Source organism: Zootermopsis nevadensis, unplaced genomic scaffold, assembly GCF_977971745.1.
Source record: "Zootermopsis nevadensis isolate Lab colony 2312 unplaced genomic scaffold, Znev_1.0 Znev_ptg000010l, whole genome shotgun sequence".
In the NCBI taxonomy this organism is placed as follows: Eukaryota; Metazoa; Arthropoda; class Insecta; order Blattodea; family Termopsidae; genus Zootermopsis; species Zootermopsis nevadensis.
The window spans coordinates 7,533,113-7,556,276 of record NW_028259142.1 but is presented as its reverse complement, the minus strand read 5'-3'; the positions used below and the strand labels follow the sequence as shown (position 1 = coordinate 7,556,276).

General features: G+C 34.1%; 1 protein-coding gene across 1 annotated transcript; it reads right to left on the bottom strand.

Annotated features, from left to right (window-relative positions):
* Positions 1-413: 413 nt before the first annotated feature.
* LOC110833799 (histone-lysine N-methyltransferase PRDM7) lies at positions 414-23,144 on the bottom strand. The gene is made up of 9 exons (XM_022072288.2): positions 22,372-23,144; positions 19,583-19,713; positions 17,797-17,894; positions 15,564-15,640; positions 14,859-14,969; positions 10,704-10,780; positions 7,895-8,086; positions 2,401-2,662; positions 414-1,915 (listed from the first exon to the last, which is right to left on the bottom strand). The coding sequence occupies exons 1-9, from the start codon at positions 22,496-22,498 to the stop codon at positions 1,206-1,208; spliced, it is 1,785 nt and encodes a 594-aa protein (XP_021927980.2). The 5' UTR covers positions 22,499-23,144; the 3' UTR covers positions 414-1,205.
* Positions 23,145-23,164: the final 20 nt, after the last annotated feature.

Here is a 23,164-nt window from a genome sequence, read left to right as displayed (position 1 = left end):
GTCACTTTCTGTGAAGCACCCGGTCTGCTCGACACTCTCTGTTTCACACTGTCTCTGCTTGATTCGGTCTGTGCCTCTGCTCAACCAGGTCTTTGCAGAGATGGCCTTGCAGTAATCAGGTGATACAGGGAAAGGATCGGGCAGAGACCGTGTACGTCAGAGACCGCATCCATCAGACAGTGTGCGGCAAAGACCGGTTCTCGCATTGATCGTGTGGGGAGAATTTTGAAGAAAAATTTCAAATTTTTCAAAATATCAAAAATGTCCAAGGCAGAGATCCACTAACAGGAGTAATTTTTTGTTGGTATCACAAAAGTAATGCTCTATACAAATGGAAAAGTAAGAGAGCACTAGCTATTCTATCAAATAATTCTTATGTATCACATGCACAAACTTCCAGGAATATGAAAGTCTTGAATGCAAAGGAGAATTTTTATTAAATGAAGCACACTCTACTATTTCATCTATACATTGTATTGAGCATTACAATTATATTTCCTAAAACCCCAATTCCCTTCACTTATAATAAAAATAACCAATGAGAAGAATGGATATGAAGTAATAAATTTCTAAACTTCAAAGATTTTCAGTGATGAGCAAACAATGGTGAGAGAGAATTTTACAAACAATAACATCAATATACACCCAATAATAACCAATAACTCTTAAATTGTCTTCATATTATGCAGTACTTATATTGTTCCAAGTGGATGATGATTTTGTGACAGTCAATAACTTCAATCTTGGTGTGATTTCTTTTCTGTCATATTCGATTCAATATGTAAACACTTGTTATAATGCTTCTTACACAATCTTTTCTCCAATAAGCATTATTATGCTGTATATTCATAACAGATATCTGAGAGAAATTTTTGAAAACTATTCTTCTATTTGCATATCTTCTTGTGTGTGATTCCATGTTTGTATTAAACAGATCATTGAGCAAACTTGTGACTGCATGCCTCACATTCATACGTCTTCTCTCCCTTGTGAGTTCTTGTGTGGAATTTCAAATCCCATGTTCTAAAAACTTGTGACCACACTCCTCACATTCATATGGCTTCACTCAAGTGTGGATTGTCACATGTGCATTTAAATGAGATCTATGAGCAAACTTGTGACCACACACCTCACATTCAAACGGCTTCTCTCCTGTGTGACTTCTCATGTCTAATTAAAAGAGATCTATGAGCAAACTTGTGACCTCACTCCTCACATTCAAACGGCTTTTCTCCCGTGTGACTTCTCATATGTATGTTTAAATAACCTCTTCGAGCAAACTTGTTACCACACTCCTCACATTCAAACGGCTTCTCTCCCGTGTGACTTCTCATATGTCTTTTTAAAGTACCTCCTTCAGTAAACTTGAGACCACACTCCTCACATTCAAACGGCTTCTCTCCCGTGTGACTTCTCATATGTGTTTTTAAATGACCTCTTTGAGTAAACTTGTGACCACACTCCTCACATTCAAACGGCTTCTCTCCCGTGTGACTTCTCATATGTGTTTTTAAATGACCTCTTTGAGTAAACTTGTGACCACACTCCTCACATTCAAACGGCTTCTCTCCCGTGTGACTTCTCATATGTGTTTTTAAAGTACCTCTTCGAGCAAACTTGTGACCACACTCCTCACATACATAAGGTTTGTCATCCATGTGTGAATCCTTGTCACACATATCACCTTTAATGCTTAAATTCACTGGTTTAACATAGTTTATGCTGGTTGGTCGATTACTGTCATGACCACAATGTACCTTAGTATGAATACTGTTGCTTTGAATGCTTTTAACACCAAACTCTCTGCCACTTTGTGTTAACCTGATACCCTTTAGTCCACGACAATAAATCTTATGATTCTCCAAATACAATGGGCTAGAATATGTAGTACCACATCCAACACACCGGAACACACCTACAAAGAAGGACAGTATCAGTAGCTTATCAAATGAACATCTCCTGTGGCTGCCAAATTATAGTTAAATGACACCTATCAATGAGTACCACCTTCTGTTAGCCTTCCAGAGTTAGGTGGTGGTCACAATGAGTACCATGGTTTGCACAGAGCTCAGTCAAGATTTTAAATTAATAATTTTTGAGGTGTAATTATTATTTATGCTAAAAAACAATGTAGAAATCAACAGATAGTGAGGGACACATATAATACTTACTGAATTATTTTAAATCAAATGTAAGTAGAAGCTAACTCATTTCCTTACTTAAAAAAATAGTCTATGCATTTTCACAGGCTTCCCCGTGATTGTAAAGATTCAGAATGTTAAACCTACATTAAATCTTTCAGACATAGAGTGCATGACTGAAGTCAAAGAAATGTATGGAATAACAGAAATAAATGCAACATACTTTTTAGAAGAATAATTCAGTTGTAATATTACTCACTATGGCACTGTTTCTGTTGAGGTTTGTGAAAATTCTTAACATCAATACCCAGTAGTCGACCATACTCATCACCATACCACACAAGCAGCTCAACATGCGCAGGTATGTGTTGGAATGTTCGATAGTAAATTTCACCTTTATATTGAAATGCCATTAAATTTAGCTCTTCTGCATGCCGAGCACAATTGACATAGCGCATCCAATTGGCAACACCACAATCCTTGGCATCCACACAATATAATGGTCGACTGTTGTGATGAATCTGCAAATCACACAAATAATAATAATAACAACAACAACAACAACTCGTGCATGGCCTGGATTGACTACAAAAAGGCATTCGACAGCGTTCCTCACAGTTGGATACTTAAATCTTTAGAACTAATTGGAGTTAATGAAAAGATAATATCTTTCACTATGAAAGCTATGAATAGCTGGAAAATTAGTATGAAACTAATTATGGGAGGTAAAATAACCGAAACAACAGATATCAGAGTAAATTGTGGAATATTTCAAGGTGATTCACTCTCACCATTATTATTTTGTATTAGTTTAATCCCTCTTACAGCAGAGCTCAACCGAATGAATATAGGATATGAAGGACATGAGACTAAAACAAAAGTCTCACACCTGATCTACATGGACGACTTAAAACTGATATGCAAATCAGAGACTGAACTTCAGAAACAACTACATACAGTTAGGACATTCAGTAAGGATATTGGAATGAAATTTGGACTGGACAAATGTGCAAAGTTGTGTATAAAAAAGGAAAATTGGCTGAATCAGAAAATCTGTTAATTGATATGGACACAGAAATATAAATTGAACAAGTAAAAACATACAAATACTTAGGAATTGAGGAAGGAGATGGCATACAACATCTACAAATGAAAGATAAACTGAAGAAGGAATATAATGGAAGATTAAGGATGATACTGAAATCTGAACTGAATGCCAGAAACAAAATCACTGCCATAAATGTATTAGCAGTTCCAGTACTGCGGTACAGTTTTGGAATAATTAACTAGAGACTGGAAGAACTGAAGAAAATTGACAGAAAAACTAGGAAACTGTTGACAATTTATGGGATGCATCACCCGAAGGCAGACGCAGACAGAATTTACGTAAAGAGGAAGGAAGGGGGAAGAGGTCTGGCACAAATTGAAGCAGCATACAAAAGTGAAATAGTTAATATTGCAGAGTATTTGCACATAAATCATCAGAAGGATCCATATATTAATATTATAAAATTACACGACAGGTCTCAAGCAATAATGAACTCAATAACTAAGACAGAATTGAAAATCAAAGAAGAACTAAATTCTGAAGATGAAATCAATGACACAAATGAAGGAAAACAAATTAAGACATTGATTCAAGAAAGTATAAAGAAAAAATGGGAGAACAAAATAAAATGGACAGTATCTCCGAAGTTTGGACAGACAACTTATAAGCAAAGAAGACACGTTTCTATGGCTAACAAGAGGAGATATGAAAGGGGAAACTGAAAATCAGATTATAGCAGCACAAGATCAGGCACTAAACACACAATATTATGCAACAAAAATACTGAAAACAGATACAGACAGCAAATGCAGACTATATCGGCAATTTGATGAGATGACAGATCACGTTGTGTCCGGATGCCCCGTGTTGGCAAAAGAGCAGTATATACAACGACATGATCGTGTCTGTACTCAGTTACTTTTTAACATATGCAGGAACACTGGGGTAAAGCTAGAAGAGAAGAACTGGTATATAAACATCCCGAAGACAGTGGAGACAAGTCAATATAGCCAAATAACTATTTTGTGGAACCAACAAATCAGAACAGATAGAACCATCACAAATAATAAACCAGATATTATAATCAGAAACAAAAACGGAACTTGCCTCTTAATTGACATAGAAATACCGACTGACAGGAATGTTATTAAGACGGAAGCAGAGAAGATCTTGAAATACAAGGATCTTCTCATAGAAATACAGAGAATGTGGAAAGTTCAAGCAAAAGTAATCCCAATAGTTATAGGGGCAACAGGAACTGCCTCCAGGTCGCTCAGAAAATATTTGGCCAACATCCCGGGCGAACAAGACATCAGAGAATTGCAGAAGACCGCCATTTTGGGAACTTCAAACATCATCCAAAAGACGCTTTCATAAAATAAAATTACATAATACATGTGGCACTTGCTAAAAACAATATGTATCCCGGAAATAGCTGCTGCCCTATGTACCTTAGGGACAAGGTCTGTCTCGGGTACATGGAAGTACATACCCCATAACGTGGTGAATAGATGGGATAATAATAATAATCAAAAGTAATCCCAATAGTTATAGGAGCAACAGGAACTGTCTCCAGGTCGCTCAGAAAATATTTGGCCAACATCCCGGATGAACACGACATGAGGGAACTGTAGAAGACCGCCATTTTGGGAACTTCATACATCATCCGAAAGACGCTTTCATAAAATAAAATTATATAATACTTGCTAAAAACAATATGTATCCCGGAAATAGCTGCTGCCCTTTGTACCTTAAAGACAAGGTCTGTCTCGCGTACAAAGAAGTACATACCCCATAAAGTGGTGAAGAGATGGGATAATAATAATAATAATATGTTGGGAAGTTATTAAAAAGTGTGTATAACAACAGAAGGAAATCTTAAAAAAATTATGATAACAAAATTTTAATTTCCAAAATAAATGTTTACATCTGTATAATACTCATTTTGGAATCACAAAATTCATAATTACTACAAGTCTTTAGTCTTTAGTGTAGCATCCCTGTGTGTCATGGTGATTCTTGATTTTCCTTGTTCATCACTTATATTCAAAGTCCATTCACTAGAACAATATGTTTCGGCCTTCTGAAGATTCAATTTAATATTAACCTTATATCTATGTCCTAACCTTCTTAGTGCCTTCTTTCAATGAGATGTTGGCAGAGACAATAATTTTATCCTATTAAATTATATAATTTAATGTTTTTTAGAAATTATCTTGTTCCTATTAGCTCTATTGTTTGTAAGATTTGAGGTTTTCACAGCGGCCCTCACCCTGATGACGGAGGCAGTATGACCTCTGAAACGTTGGTTAACATCGACCAGACTACACAGCGCAACAACCCAGAAGACAGAAATCTTCAGCTCTATTGTTTGTTCATTCAATATGTTATGGGAGAGGAGAGTTTTATTTCAGCACATTTAAAATTTATTAATTCTATTGTAAAGCCATCCCTCAATAAGTGTCAAAATGTAATTTGGTTTTCAATTTTGAAAAATGAGAACTCTATTATTAATACTACTACTACCACTACCACTACCACTACCACTACTACTACTACTACTACTACTACTACTACCACTCCTTTTACTACTACTCCTACTTCTAGTATTAACAAAGGCTGAAATTTCTGGGGTGATGATTGTGGTGGGAGCAACAGCAGCAGCAGCAAAGGTAATTCTATTTCTTCTTCGATTCTTGAAACAACTTATTACTTGAGTACAGATGTCAGACAGAACCTAAGTGTTTTGTGTTGTTTTCCTATTTGTAATGAAGGTAAATTTTTATTTCATGCAGCAACCATTTTGTTTTACACCACACAAAATAGAAATAAAAAAATGAATTCTGTATTTTTTTAATATCTGTTAATACATATATATATATAATTTCAGGATCCTAAATTGTGTACTGGTGTTATTACTGATTGTAGAAAATTAAAAAGATTGGGTGTCCTCTAATGCCATTGTGGCCATACTAAATTTAGGGGAAATCAATCAACTGATTCAAAGGATGAAAATAAAACACGTGGTGAGCTCACAAGCTTAATTCTTGCCCTTAAGAAACAAAAGTAAGCGACTATGATCACAACTGGATAAAGTGAATTCATAAAAATATGTAAACACCATAACTCTTCAATGAATTTCTGTTAATCCTGTTTATAAATTATCTTACTTCGATGGAGTAAGATGCCAGAATGCATACATGGTTTAGAGAGACAGCATAACTCCTATATAAATACTCACACTGAAGAAGAGAGAGGTGATCGAGGAATATGTTATTATGATACTAATTCTTTGTACACTACTGAAAGCCAGAAGTAAAATAACTTTCAAGTTTAGAAAGTCATTGTACATCAACAAGCAAATCTGTTCCCTTTCATGAACCACTTTCTGCTGAGGGCAGCAATGGGTATTAAATTATGTCTTCACCATGCTAATTAAGAAGACTACATGGGCACAGGGAAATTACAGAAGAATACCAAAATAAGATAAAAGCAAAAATACAAAAGAATGAAACTGTCAACAGATGAATGGAAGATATTTAAGGGCACAATACTACATACAGAAATATGTGGGAGAACTTAAAAAAACAAAAAACAAACAAAAACAAAGAAATGCCCTGGTGGAGTGACAGAACTGCAGAAGCAGTTATGAAGAAAAATAAGCCACAGAGGAAATGATTTACAGATATAGAAGACAAAATTAAGCAAAGATGGAAAATAATGAGAAAATTAGTAGGGAAAATGATCATATTTGCTAAAAAGAGGTCTTAAAAATGTTCTAATGCTCTAGAAGAAATCCAATGAAGTCTCACAGACAATCAGCCACATGAAGTGTCCATAAAATACTGACATTTTGGAAGCCATGTAAGACAAACAAAAAATTAATTTATACAGTAATAGGAAAGTGGAAAAATAAGACAGAAGAATATCACTTAATATTTCAATTATGGCAGTCATTTCAGGTGTACTAATATGTCTGTTAGTTAGAAAACTGACTTCAACATGGATATTGTTTGTATTTGTAACAGTAATGCCCAGAGCATGAATTTTGGCAACATCAAGAGTGGACTTTAACTATTCCAAGAAATGTGCAAACTATACTGGATTATGACAGAACCCTCATACTGAACACTGCAAACACAGACAGACATTGATGAATTTCAGTACTGGAATTTCCTACATGTGAATAAACAAATAATTAATGACACCATAAAAGACAACATTCATTCTCCTGTAGCTAGGCATGGAATACATGTATCATGAAGAGCCAGGTTTCATAACTGAATTCTAAAAGCTAATGTTATAGAATTTAAAATAAATTATTCATAAATCCCTGGAAAATTTGGCACTGTAAGAAATGAACACTTTGACAGTGTTTGAGAAAATACTTGGACCCAAGAGAGGTAAAGCAACAGGTGGATGGAGAAAATTACTTGACAAGGAACTTCATAATGTGTAGTCATCATCTAATGTAATTAAACCAGTAAGGGTGAGCTGGGGAAAATGTGCATCATACATCGGAGAGATCAAAAATGCATACAAAATGCTAGTTGGAAAACATCATAAGAGAAAAGAACACCCAGGAATACAGGTTGGTATGTATTTTTTATGTGATGTTACATAAGGTAAGCTGGCAATACAACACAGTTAAATAGCCCAAGGAACAAAGTGCTTGTAATTAAATATTAAAACTATTATCCCCCACCTGCCAGCAGTAGCCATTACTGTTTGATGTTTCCAGTTTTGCACCTTCATATGGACCAAATCTCAACCCCTTTCGTAGAGGTACCCTTGTCCACACACCACAGCCCGCATCACTGATGCCAGACTGAGCTATGCACAACTGAAAGGGTACTGTTCTGTCAGCTCGAGTTGGATCTCCAGGGTGTGCTGGAACCTAAAACAAGAAAGACATCAGGTCACTCTGACAATAAAGAATTCATGACAACTGAAATATTTCAGCATAAAAATAAGCACATAAAAATATAGAAGTATATCAAAGTATAAATAAAAGTAAAGTAAAGAAAAATAAAGTAAAAGTGTATAAAAATACACACTCAACATACCTTGGGTATTTGTAATTGCTATCTATCTTACTACTAAAGGAGTTAAATATAACAACTGGAAGTATTAAAGAACAAAATACAAAAATTATTCAAGATAAATAAAAATATGCCTATTTAAAAATTACTAGATGCACATTCTAATGTACAGAGCAGAAACTTAGACATGAACCATGGCAGATGATGGATTAATGGCAGCAGAGATGAGACTCTATAAAAAAATTTAAGGAAGAATCAAATGAGACAAAATAAGAACTAATTAGATACAATTTTAAGTAATATATCTTTTGGGACCAAACAACAAAGTAACAAATAACAGAATAAGACGGTATGGACACATTTTGAAAATGCACAAAGAGACCATTCCAAGGAAGGTTTTATCATGAAAATAAAAGGAAAACACCCACGAGAGAAACCACTGTCAAGATGGGAGCAACTGGTTAGGAAAGATGTTGCAGAGAAAGAAAAAGAACACGGAGAGAAACTAACGAGGAGTTGTGTCATGACAGAACTAGATGGAAAAGCTTGGTTATCAGATGACCTGCCTGAAGAGAATACCTCTTAGGGAGGAAAAAAAAAGATCTATTTCATTTAAAGCATTACTATGTGTACCAGTACTAAAGAGCCTTGGCTGGTTTTCTTTATGTTTATTAAGTCCTCTGGCTGGGACATCTGAATCTTTTGTGAAGGAAGATGGATGTCTTCTGGATTGTAGCGCCATGTAGTCTACTAGAACTTTGCCAAATTCATACAGTAATTTGTAAATGATTTTACTGATTTAGACATAACACATTCATTTGAAGAGAAATGTATAAACTTTAATGAAGGAAACAAAGGATCATTCCAACCATTACCTTTTACACCTGAGGGATTATTATTGAAGGTACACTATGTAATGTCAGAGACAGAGAAAAAAGGAAGAGAAAGAAATGTGATGATAAAAATAGTACATTGTCATAACAGTTTGAACTGAGTAATTCAATTTAAATTTAATGAGCTCCTAGTAATATACTGAACTATTATCTTACTCCTTTAGATGGAAGATTCCTCCCATTGAACTACCATCCAACTCTGCATTCAAATGCATAAAGCTGTCATTAAATAACAATGGGAATGGTCTCATATCATGATTCATGCCCATTGACTTAACATAGACAACTGCTTTCACACTGCTACATTTTGTACTTTTATTTCTAGTTCTGCACCACTGACTGTAACTTCAAATTGGTCAAAGGTAAACTTTCTTCATACAGGACAGTAAATCAACAAGATTAGAACAGCTGATTGTGTAGAAAGTATTTTTTATACGAACATGTAACTTCTATACTACTGTGCCTTTTGAGCATGAAGACTCATTTTATACAATTTGTGCTTGCAACAGTTATTAAAAGAAGGTATTCAAAAGAAAATTAAGAAGATGACACCAAACAAATGTAAGGCATTTACAATTTCATCTTACAAAAGTATCTCTCTGGACCTTCAGTCTAATTTGTATTTGTTCCTTGGCACCTATTTTGAGAACTTTAAGCAAAACAGTCAACAAGGGTAGCCATATTTTGGTTTCCATGTTGATGAAAAACATATACAGGTGTCCCAAAAGATGTATACACATTATAATATGGAATATTAACCTTGTTACCAAACTCTGTGTGTTGTGTTTGTGAGCAGAACCTAGTGTGATTTACACTTACAGATGGTGCTGCAATATTTTTTTCCATGGTTTAGATACACAAAATGACAAAGGGTCGATTGAGTAAAACCCATGATTGCCATATTTAACTTCACCTGACCTTTTCTTGGTGTACAGCGCAAAGGTACTAACACTTCAAGATCTCCAGCAAGAAATTTCAGTCTTGCAGAGCCATTCCAGCAGCAACAGTTTGTCAGCTGCTCTCTTTCTTCTTTTTCAGTTGGCGCTACAATCCTTGGTTGACCCTCTGTCAACTGCTCATTGCTGTCAATTGTGCCACAGTGCTAACAGTGGTAATTTGAACAGCTACACTACATTAACAAAGTGCCAATGCTGATGTATGTAATGGTTTAGTTTATTAAAATGTATTTATTTCATTAATTGAATGCGTGTATACATCTTTTCTTGGACACGTGTATGGACTTTTAGGTAGAAACTAACATCTTGGAGGAAAACACTGCCTTCATATTCAGGGCATATGTCCACATGGCATTTAGTGTATGTGGTTTATGAACTGAATATCACACAATGATATTAAACTTTTACTGTCATGTGATGCATATCCATGTAGGTTTTAAATTTCATTAGTTGTCCAGAGAATAGCAACATTTATTGCAGACTCCATTAGATGAATACAACTGATGTGTAAATGAAAATGTGCCTATTTGTGTGTGCATTTGTGTTTGTGTGTATACACACACTATCAAACCACCTGTTTTTGAGTGACATTACATGTAGAAGGAAAGGACAAAGCTGATTACCTTAGTATCTTCAACAACAGTAAGAGCCCCATGAACAGGACAATCACCTTCCCACTCATGGTGACAGTCATCACAAACTGCAAAACAAAACAGTCATCACCACTATAATTAAAATTAAAACCACTGAATTCAAACAAATGTGAAATGTGATGAGAATCAGTTAAGATTATATGCAATATGACCATAAACCATAAGTTACTGTGTATCAAGCACAACATGTATAAAATTCTATTTTTTAAGAGATGATTTACCAGTAGGGCAAACAGCTCAAAACTAAATAATAACAAATCTCCAGCAGTCTTTTGGATTCATTTCTTTGAACACATGGTACTAATAGTAAACACATTCACTGGTTACTGATTGGAGAGCTCTTTTTTATTTTAATCCACTCATTTATTTTTTCCTTTGTTTCTAGTATTATTCTCTGTTCTGTCCCTAAAACTTTTAGTATTCCAAATATATAGAATTTAGAATTCTAAACAATAGTGGAAATGTGTGCTCCAAACAGAAATACACATATTTTTAAATACATTCTTTGTAATTTTGTATATCACCTGACCATGAAATGAACCTGAAATTCTTTTATCCTCCACCCCAATACACACACACACACACACACACACACACACACACATATATATATATATATATATATGTGTGTGTGTGTGTGTGTGTGTGTGTGTTAAACATACAAATCTATTTTCCTACCCAGATCGGAACTTTGAAAAGTCAACTGTATTACCTAGTAAATAATAAATTAAATCAAAAATTCTGAAAAAGTGTACTCTGTACCAAAACCAATAGTTTTCACATGCATTCTGAATGACACACAAAATCATGTTACCATGCAAGCATAACCATAAGTATCATTCATGTAGGCACAGCAACACATCACAAACAATGTAAAAATGTAAGATTATATGAAGTAAGAATTTTTGTCTTCCTATTTGCTGTCTCACTCAGTCACTCTATGGCACACGAAATTCTTTAAAAAGTCGATTGTATATTTGGTTCGTCAAAGAATAGCTCATTTTCTTTATGGAACCCAAAGGCTCATCACCGTGTTCAAAAAAGGCTGCCAATGGACTCTGTCCTGAGCTAATTGCTCCTATCTGCTGTCTAGAAAGCACAAACCTTGAAATATACAAAGCTATAATTTTACATTTTGTTTTGTATAAGTATGAAACTCAGATTATCGTGGTAAGGGAAGAGCACAGATTGAGACTATTTGAGAACAAGGGGTTTAGGGGAATATTTAAACCTAAGAAGGATGAAATGACAGGAGACTGGAGAAAACTGTATAATGAGAAGATCCATAATTCATACTCTTCATTAAATATTATTAGGATGAATAAATCAAGGACAAGATGGGTGTAGCATGAAGCATATATGAGTCAGGTAAAGTTGTCCCTTATGCTTTATTAAGCACCATGCCATACGGAAAACCTGGGGGTACATGGGAGGATAATATTAAAATTAACTTATAGAAATTGGGTAGAAGGGTGTTGACAGGATTCATGTGGCTCAGAATGTGAACCAATGGCAGGCTCTTGTGTACAACATAACATACCTCTGGGTATCATAAAAGGTGAAAAAATTTCTTGACTACTTGACCATATTATCTACTGAAGAATAATTCTGTTCCATGGAGTTAGACACAGGCAAACAACTTGGTGTGTGGGTGATGTAACAATTCTAAGAAATTTATATCAATTCTACTAATAATTCCAAATTCATTTAAATTCAACAAGTGAACCACTTGAATAACAAAATTATACTTGTTGTCAACAAAATGGAATCTTAAAACACAAACATAATGCTCATGTAACTCATACTATGGACTTGACTATATGACTTGAACTCCTATCCAGAACTGAAACCTGAAATAAATGTTCTCAGCATCGCATGGCCAAAACGTCCAATACGATCATTACGAGCAACTTATGCAGTCACTCATGCACCATGTACTTTGCCAATATCTATAGTTAGTCAGTCAATTAGTGAAAACTAAATACATGAGCATGACATGCAATCAAAATCAGTAACATAGTCATAATATAAGTATATGATTTGAAAATACAGTACAGTCCAAATTATGCAACCTAAACAATACTAAAGGATGGCCAGATAATATGGGAGACTAATGAAAATGTAAATATCAACTCAATTAAACTTAAATTTTAAACATTATTAAATTATGAAGACAATACAACACAGAAACAAATAAAAAATGTCAAAACAAGAATAGTATTTAGTAATGCACAGTGGAGAAGTGTGATGAATTCCACCATATGCTGAATTCACTGTTGATAGAATAAAGAATTCTAACGTGGCACATTGGATAAAATGGAATGCATGTCAGACAACCGAAAGTAAGATAATTGGGACTTTACTGTATTCCAAAAATATATCTTTGAACAACAATATAATATAGAAATGAGGTTTATAAAGAAATAAGGAGACAAATAAATTTTGAAAATGATTGTTATTATTCAGTTCAAGAACTTTTATCATCCTGTCTGCTATATACATATAAAGAAAGTTACATAAAATAATAATTTGTCAGCAGTACTGCATGGTTGTAAAACATAGCTTCCTACTTTCAATGAAGAATATAAATTACAAGTGTCTGCAAACAAAATGCCCAAGAATATAATTAAACTAAAGAAGAAGCATGAAGTAAATGAAGAATCTAATGTTTTATACAGTTCATTTAAAACTATCAGAACAGCAAAATCTAGCTGGTTACAGTGGGATACATACGGAGTTTGAATTGGGGAGACAAGTAATGCTTACAAAATTTTGATGGAGAAACTTCTTGGAAAATGGCCACTTGGAAGACAGATTTAGGCAAACAGGCTGAGAGGATGGGAGGTGGAATGCACTGGTTCAGTATCATAGCCAAAGGCAGGCTTTGGTAAGAGTATGCCAGGTTCTACTATCAAATATACGAGGTGCGATCGGAAAGTTTCTAGACTGCGCCTATAAAAACCCGTACACTTATCTCAGGTATTAAATTCATCCATCACCCTCGAAGTAGTTCCCCTGGGAGTGAACACAACGATCCCAGCGCCGCTGCCAAGCCTGGAAGCATCCCTGGAAATCTTTCTTTGTCAGCCTGTCAAGCACCATCTGCGATTCTGCCTGAATCTCTTCTATCGTCTCAAATCTCCTTCCCTTTAGCTGAATTTTCATCTTTGGGAAGAAGAAGTCACACGGAGCTAAATCCGGCGAATAAGGAGGGTGCGGGATGACGGCCATGGTGTTTGAGGCCAAAAACTGCCGAACTTTGAGGGCGGTGTGCGCTGGCGCGTTGTCATGATGCGTCGCATGTGGAGTTCTTCCTTTAGAATCAGCTGACAGGTCCCATAGCCTATCCCAACAATGTCGCACAAGTCGTTGATGGTACGACGACGATCTTCGTAACATTTTCGGGCGTTGTGCTCGAAGATGGTCGTCCAGAACGCTAGTCATCATCGACAGAGGTTCGGCCATTTTTAAAACGTGAATGCCACACAAACATTTGTGCACTACCCATTGCGGACTCCCCAAATGCTTGCTTTAGCATTTCATAGGTTTCCGTAGCCGTTTTGGCGAGTCTTTGGCAAAATTTCATTTGTTCATGAAAATCCGCTATTCCGAAATCGCAGGAGGGTCGGTGTAATGCACTACCAAAACGCCCGTAACTAAGAAACAAATGCTAATTCGATGATGCCGGCTGGCACACTGATTCACTATGAATGTAGGCCGCACCCCCTAGCGGCAGAAGCTCGTACTACATCCGGTTCGCCCTCTATTGACACAGTCTTGAAACTTTCCGATCGTACCTCGTATAGAAAATTAATTCCATATTTAATGTAAATGTTCTTCATGAACTATGAACAGTTTTCAAAGACCTATTATGAAACAAACACTCAGACTGGCATGACAAAAAGGACAAGTGACTGCCATTTTGCTAACACTGTAGAAAGTATAATATTGGAGTGGCTAACTATCACATAACTTCCATAGTAATTGTCATAAGAGTCAGCAAATTAATTAAGAATTATTAGCAAGATACATACAAAAACAAATAAACAAGTAATCATCTCTTCCTTACACATTAATGAAAACATCCTGAAAAACGTCATAAAATTAATACTATAATGCACTTACATATGTACTCATCATCATCTAGTACATTTCCCTCCATGTAATTCTTTCGAGCTAATGATCGCTTAGGATAACGCCTCCCAGGAACATCAGACTCTTTTTCTGAGCCATTCTCTGAAATTACACCAAAGTACAAAATACATATGTAAGAGTTAATGAATTAAATCATATGTTGAAAAGATATTCTTATGTTGTCTGCAATCTATTATTATGCTTAAGTGGATGACAGTTACAGTAACATGTAGTATATGTATCAAAAGTGTGTATAAATATATCAGCAGACAGTATTCAAAATTCAAAGAATGTAAAGATTATCATCTTAATATTCACTGCCATGAGAACCTCAAATCTTAATTTCAATCCAGTTTATTTTAAGAAAAAGTCCAAGTATACAACAGTCACTGTCAGTAGTATCTGAAAGCAATTTTTTACAAACATATGTCTTATTAAGGACTACAGATTTTGCATGAAATATCTTCAATTTGTGTGACACTATTTCTAAAATTATATCCAAGCCTTCATGTAAGGCAATTATTCATATTCTTTAACAATTCAATGATACCAAATCTGATAAAAATCTATTCCCCTGGAATAGGATGATATGTCTAAGAAGACATAGCTAATCTGAATGGCACTCATTGACCAATTCTAACTACAGAGATATGAAAAAATATGTTTCTTTTAAGTAGGTATTCTAAAATTATTCACCTGCTTCCACCAGGCTTTCAAGTTCACTTTCAAGCTTCCTGATGGCATCTTTAAGGGCAGAAAGTCCCACAATTTGTCTGAAATAGGTCACAAAGAACAGTTTTTGAAACGTATCCTATTTCATTCATAAGCCAGTCTCATTAGTACAAAATCCACATCTTCATATATAAGATTATTAAAATTACATGGGTGAATGGAAGAATGAATGCTAAAATGAATACAGATACAATAGAAGCCTCTGTAAGTGTATGTATATGTGCCTATAAACAGTTGTGTGTGTGTGTGGAGGAGGGGCGGCATGTGTGCGTGTTTTTTTCCTTCTAAATGAGTGTCCAATTAACTATACTTAAATTAAGTCCGTGGCGTAACAGCTCCAGAGAGCCAAAGCCAACTAGCTTGACTGGTGGCCTCACGTTCACATGCCTAAGCAGAGGTGAACGATCATCCAACCAGATATAGGGTGACGTGTGGTCAGCACGACGTACCCCCAGCCATTGCTAGCTTTCCTGACTGGAATTAACTATACTTAGATACCTCAATATAATTTTTATCTTGTGATTTCATAAGGGATGTCATCATAGCACCAAAAACTTAAAGTGGGTTATAGTAAATTGTTAATAACTTGTTAAAATCACTTTCAGCTGTGTGTGGATTGTAAGACATTTTGAATACAAATTTCTGTCCAAACTATACTGCTTTGAAGCAGCAGATAAAAAGTGTGACTACTTTTGTGATCTATAACAGAATGTAAAAGAATGTGCTTGTACAGCCAAAACTTACAAAAAGGGGTAGCAGATGGGAAAGGAAATGAGGCAAGGGCAACACTGCATCTTAAGTTACACAAAATTGTAGGACAGATATTCAAGAACACAGACTTCATGGCAAAATCAAATTCTGTTATGATATTTTTGCAGCTGGTTCTACCAATATTAAAAATTAATCTGCATGATCTCAAGGGATTAAGAAACACATTAAACTGAATATGGACTGGGCCCTACTTAGCGTTCAGTATATGAGAAAGTAAACATTGATAGAGGTTGCCAATAATATCTGAACGTGATTGTGGGCCTGATTTAAATTTTTCATAGACCATACTTTTTACACACCAACATCAGTTGTTACACTAACAGCCATGTCCAAACATTTGAAGGTAATTTAATTCCTCCTGTAATTATATTCAAAAATCAAACAATTAAAAAACCTGCACATGTAATTTTGGAATTCCTTCTACTACCAACAGGCAGCTAAATGTCTCAGCTTACCATTGCTGGCAGACTATCTCACTTATACTCCACTATACAAAAGAGGACTTCTAACTAGAAAATTATCCCTATGTGAGCCAAACAACGCAACTCATTCATAAATTCTGTTCAGAAAGCAAAATTTCAGTTCGCAAGTCATGTTGGTGAAGGCTTCCATGGGCTAGAAACCAGAAAATACTATTCTGAAACTTATCGGTCACAAAAGTAAGATTTATTTCTCCATTAATTTTTTATATAACAGCCACTTTTGAAGAAAATATCTGGCTAAGCTCAAATTGTTTAAGCTGCATTCTGATAACAAGAATAACCTAATGAAGTCTTTAATCTTTCATGGTAATTAAGACTGGACATTCAGCAGCATCAATTTCAAGCAGAAGTCCATTTTAGTGATTATGTCTGTCTCTATCATCAGGGAAAGGCATGACTGGTAACCATTCTTTGTAGGTATATATATATATAATACCATCACAGATCTGACAAAGCCCTGTCAAAGACAACTGACCTATGACTCTGCCCACTAATCACTTATAGATCAGAGGCTGTCCTTGAAGGTGGGACCTTAATGAATCTGTAAATGTAAATACACTGTCCAACAGTGGTTTCCCATCATAACAAGATGATGGCAACAGAGATGGTTCCAGAAATGCTGCACTTATGCTCCCAATTGATGCTGCAGAATGGCCAAGAATACTTTATCAGTCTTATATAAAGTTTCAGACAGTATATAAAGATCCAAATGAAAGGAATTTTAAAATTTGGTATCAATTTTAAATACAATTATGATGTTTATATTTGTGTAATTCAATCTATTTACAATTAAATTAGTTCTCATTTTACTCACTAGCCTTATTTTTAAATATAATCTTTAGAACAAGTTTATGAGAATTAAAATATATAAAATGAGAACACTGCAATCTTCAAGAAAATAAGGCTTATACCCATAATCAAATTTCACCTTCTGAGTTACTTACCCAATAGAAGTTGCTTCTGGAAATCCTAAGAAATCTTCATCTGTATCCTGTGCAAGTTCAGCTGGTGATGGAATGTGTTGCAAGGTATTCTGCTTCTTCTGAAACACAGTTTTACAACAGCAATGTGATACCATCCATATTGCAACTATCTGGTACTTCTACACATTCTGTAAACCTCTTCCTGAAAGCCAAATTTATATGTATGACTTTGGAGAGGAAAGAAAAAGCAACAACAACAAGGGCAGGAAGAAAACGATTGCAAAGGTTTCCAGTACTGAATACTGTCATGTACAGAGATTCATAAATGCAAATAGAAAAACAAAATAATATACAAGTACCAAAAACAAATTTGTTTTAAGTACTGCATTATGTTGTTATTTATTTCCAACAATCATTACAACATGCTTTATACACATTCATGAATGTAGTAGGTACAAATACCTTCTTGCATAAACTGCAACAATGCATGTTTTATGCACAAGAGCCAGAAGCTGGTTTAACAATTAATTTTGAGCAACAAATGAAATAAATGTAAGTTTTGAAAGACTGATATTCTCAGCAAATGAGCAGCCATTATATTTTGACCACAAAAGTGAGTCATTCAGCATGGTTCTCTACTAAAGCAAGAAAATAATGTTTCCCAATTCAAAATGTTCCATCATTTTATATTTAATTTAAATTAATCCAATAAATTAATCTCAACATATACATTTAAGGTTTCCTAAATTTACTGTTCAAATCCTTAATCCCCAGAGAAACGTTAAATGGGGATTTCACAGCAGTGAAATCTACTGTCATCTTGTTTTATATATTATATGCATAAAGTGCTTTATGGGAGAAAATGTTCTTAAAAGGCAGAACTTCATTATATTATGGAATCAGATTTGACATAGGTATAATTTTGTCCAACAAGGAGACAAATTAGATACATTTTTCTCCGTTTTAATGTGGGTGTTAAAGCAATCTTCTGACACCCACAGGTTAATGAGGGAATGGATTGGATTAATATGGCTCAAGATAGGGACCAATAGTGGGCTCTTGTGAACATGGTAATGATCCTTTCAGTTCAGTCCATAAAATGCAAGGAATTTCTTGACTAGCTGAACATATTATTAGCTTTTTAAAGACTTTGCTCCATGGAGTTGGATGGCTAGTTAGTTACTTAACTTATTATCTTGTTGTAATGAGTGATGTTGCTCACTTCTCAGAAAAAAATAAAGACTAAGAATTTGTACACTTTAGATGGTGTGATGGCTTTCGCAAGTGACAGAAATCCATTTTGCAACAACCACTTATACATCTCAGTACCTGCATAAACCCTTCCATAAGAAGAGCCCTCATTGAAAATTCCCCAAAAGCAATGAGCCATTCCCATCTTCAAGTGCAACACTAGAAAAACAAACTCTTGGATGACCTTTTCAAGTACAATAATTGTGAACTTACTTCAGCACCGTAAGTCTAATGATGTAAATTTAACAATTTATTTTCATCTGATAACTCAATTTTTCTCTCAAAATCAAAGACTGAAAAGTTTCTAGTTTTAGCCCACATAATGGCCTTATTACTTATATAAATATTGAAGCACTCTATGGGTTATATCACAAATTCAACAATTTCTTTATACCTTACAGAAACATTTTACTTTTCTCCCTGAGTTTAGTTTACTACAGTCACTATACTTAACTATTATTTACTGCTGTAAATAATATTGAAGTTTTATATTTAATAACCTCTTACTGGCCACAAAACGTTACAAAAAAGAGTGATAACTGATCATGAAACTTACAATGGACACATTCCCATCCTTCCTCTTTATTTGAGGTTTGAACTTAATACATTTATTCTTTGTGCTCCATTTCTGTTCCTCAGATTTCCTCTTTGTCATGCACAGAAAATCAGGCTTTTTGGTAGCCAAACCTGTACAAAAAATTACATATAATTATAATTAACTTATATAGAATATCTTCTTACTTTCATAAACATTTTTCCTAAAAATACTTAGCAGTGATTCAGATTACAGAATCTTACTGTCAGAACTTCTATTAAGAATAGTCCCCAAGGGTCAATTTTAGGGCCCTTGCTTTTTATAATATACATAAATGACCTTCCTCCAACAATAAAAACAATAAATACTTTAACAGAACCCATAATATTTGCTGATGACACAAGTGTCATAATTTATAATAAAAATTTTGATGATTTCTGTTCAACATCAAACATAGTTCTGTCTCATATGAGTAAATGGTTTACTGCTAACAACCTGGCCCTAAATCTAGATAAAACGAATATAATAAAATTTATAACAAATAACTCACCACAGCTTGCTTTAAGTATTGGTTATAATGGGAAGTATATACAAGAGTCAATAAACACAAAATTCTTGGGTTTGCAAATTGATAATCACCTAAATTGGACAAATCATATTGATATCCTGGTACCTAAGTTAAGTGGCGCATGTTATGCAGTTAGATCTCTGTTGCATGTCAGCAACACTCACACACTCAGATCAGTATATTTTGCATATTTTCACTCTTTAATGAAGTATGGAATAATTTTTTGGGGAAATTCATCAAACAGTAAACAAATATTCACTTTACAAAAGAAAATTATTAGATTATTGGCTGGTGTAAAACCTAGAAATTCATGTAGAAGTCTATTTAAGAGATTAGAGATCTTAGCTCTGCCTTGTGAATACATATTCTCGTTAATGAACTTTATTGTAAATAACCAAGAACTCTTTCAAACTAATTCTGCTGTACACAGTGTCAACACAAGGAATAAAAATCAGCTTCATAGACCAATTGCCAACCTCTCATGCTTTCAGAAGAGTGCATATTATGCAGGAATCAAAATTTTCAACAGTCTACCATCAAATCTCACAAGTCTTGTAAATAAGAACGAGCAATTTAAGGTAGCATTAAAAAGATACTTAATTACACACTCCTTTTACTCTGTCAATGAATTTATGTTGTTTACAAATAAGTGATAAATTTTTTTTCTGTGTAATGGGTAGATCTATTTGTAGCTTATCATTTCTCTAGGTGAATACTTTGTTTTGTATTATGTGAAATTTATATAATAGTATGAATTGTACTTTATAATATGTATTGTATTATTATTATTATTATTTTTATTATGACTTTTTCCACATCCTATCGTCATCTGACTGTCTTATGGATCCATGGAATGTAAATAAATTATTATTATTATTATTATTATTATTCCTTATTTAATTTAGTACACTTTCTTTTATGCTTGTGTTTCACTAGTAACTATTAAGACAAATGGCCAATTTTCATTAAAATCATTCTACCTGTACTTCTGAAGTTGGATTAGTACCAACATCTTTGAATGTACTCTCCTGAAATTTTACATGATAATATGTTTTATACAAAATATAAAACCTATGAAGCTTGTTTTTGTACAAAATATAAAACAAACAAAAATGGCCACTGTGTAAAATCAGTATTTACTATTTTGTTCAGTGCCAGTAACTAATAAATTATTGTTGCCAAAAATGTGCAAGTTGGGATGGAGTCATAAATGCAACAAGTTTTGTACAAAATTTGTACTGCAATGTTAAAATAATACTAATAAAATTGTTCAAATATCAGTCTATAAATTCAGCTGGCTTCTCTAGACAAACATAAGTTTAAATCATAGCTACATCATTATTAATGGCAGAAGTCATGTTTCAGTCATTTTTCGTCATTTCTTACTGTTATTTATTTAAGAGATTGTATAATAACTGTGTCTTTCTAGCTTTTCCCATATAACTATTCTAACCAATGATTAACAAGGAAACATGACATATGAGAAACAAAACTTACATTTAGAAGAGCATTGTCCAAGAAATGGAAGTGTGTGATAAAGCCTTCTTTGGACTCAGAAATTAATTGGTAGAGAAAAGATATGTACCAAATTATAAGATGTAGAATACATTCTGCTACCACATTAAAAATGTCAGTATTCTGGGGATGTACACAGTGCAAAACAGGAGAATACTCACCACATTACTAAATTTTGTGCCCCTATATGTAACACATTTGAAACCTGTATAAATGGTAACACACTCAAAGTCTCCTGTTACCTACATCAGAGGACTGTGGTCTTACATAAATTGCTGGCATCACCCTCCCACTGCCTGAATACTAATCATCAGATACAACATAGTTTAATAAAACTGAACTAACAGTGTGTGATACAATAGAATAAATTTAAGCTTCAAAATAACTACATGGACAAATTCAGAATATCAAAAGACAATGTTATTTCCTTAGCAACTGTCATCAAAAGTGATTTCAGATGTCATTGTGGAGGCAGTAAATGAGACAATAATGACATTAAAGTCAGATTAAATAATGCCATAGTGAGAAAGGTTTAATTTAATAGAGTAAATGTCTAAAAATAGGCCTGTATTTTTTCAATCACTCCTAAGTAAACTAAATGTTACTTTTTTAATATATACAGTTGATAATTAATTATAGGATTCCCACAAAACACAATCCACTTAATATTGGCATCTGAGTAACTCTGAAGTATGTATACTAAATTTTTCCCAGTTTAAAAACTTACCAAATGATTGCAAAACCTTGTAGTTTTCTAGGAGATTGTGATTACGTTTTTTATCATATTCTGACATGTCATTCCACTCATTTAATGAGAAAAGGCTTGACAGTTCACTATAGTTATTCTCATCCATTATGAACTGAATTCTTATTTCACTTAATATAAGAAATACATCACCACCATTTTCTTAATTAAATAAAATAATTCCGTTTATTCAAACATGGCTGTATGCCAACACTTCACACGTGTCATAAATTATATTAACTTTTAAATTAAACCTGTTCACACACATTTATCAACAGAGGGAAAAATGAACACCTATCCACATATATTATAGAAAAGGGAAGAAAGAAAAGTTGTAACACAATTACAATTACAATTAAACTGAAACTATTATTTTCTAACAATCTAAAATTGGTTCCAAATTCTATTGAAAAAACTAAATTTTCATTATGCACTAATAAACAGAACTTGTAATACGTAAACGAAGAATTAAACTGAATAAATAAATTGGAGGGGAAAAAACTGACATTCAAATGACACAGTAACCAGAACTTATGTGATGTAACAGTTAGTCAAACAAATTAAAATTAATTCGCAGATACCCGTCACCGAACACTATGTAATCATTAATTCTAATTCCATAATTACATTAAAGAACTATGCACAGTGGTAAAGATGCTAATGCACAAAATCTAGAATGAGACTATTACTGTTTTCGACCGAATTGGCGGCTGGAGCTTGCACCAATCACAAGTACTCTTCCATGGAAGGAAGTAAAGGATGAAGGTGGAGGGGC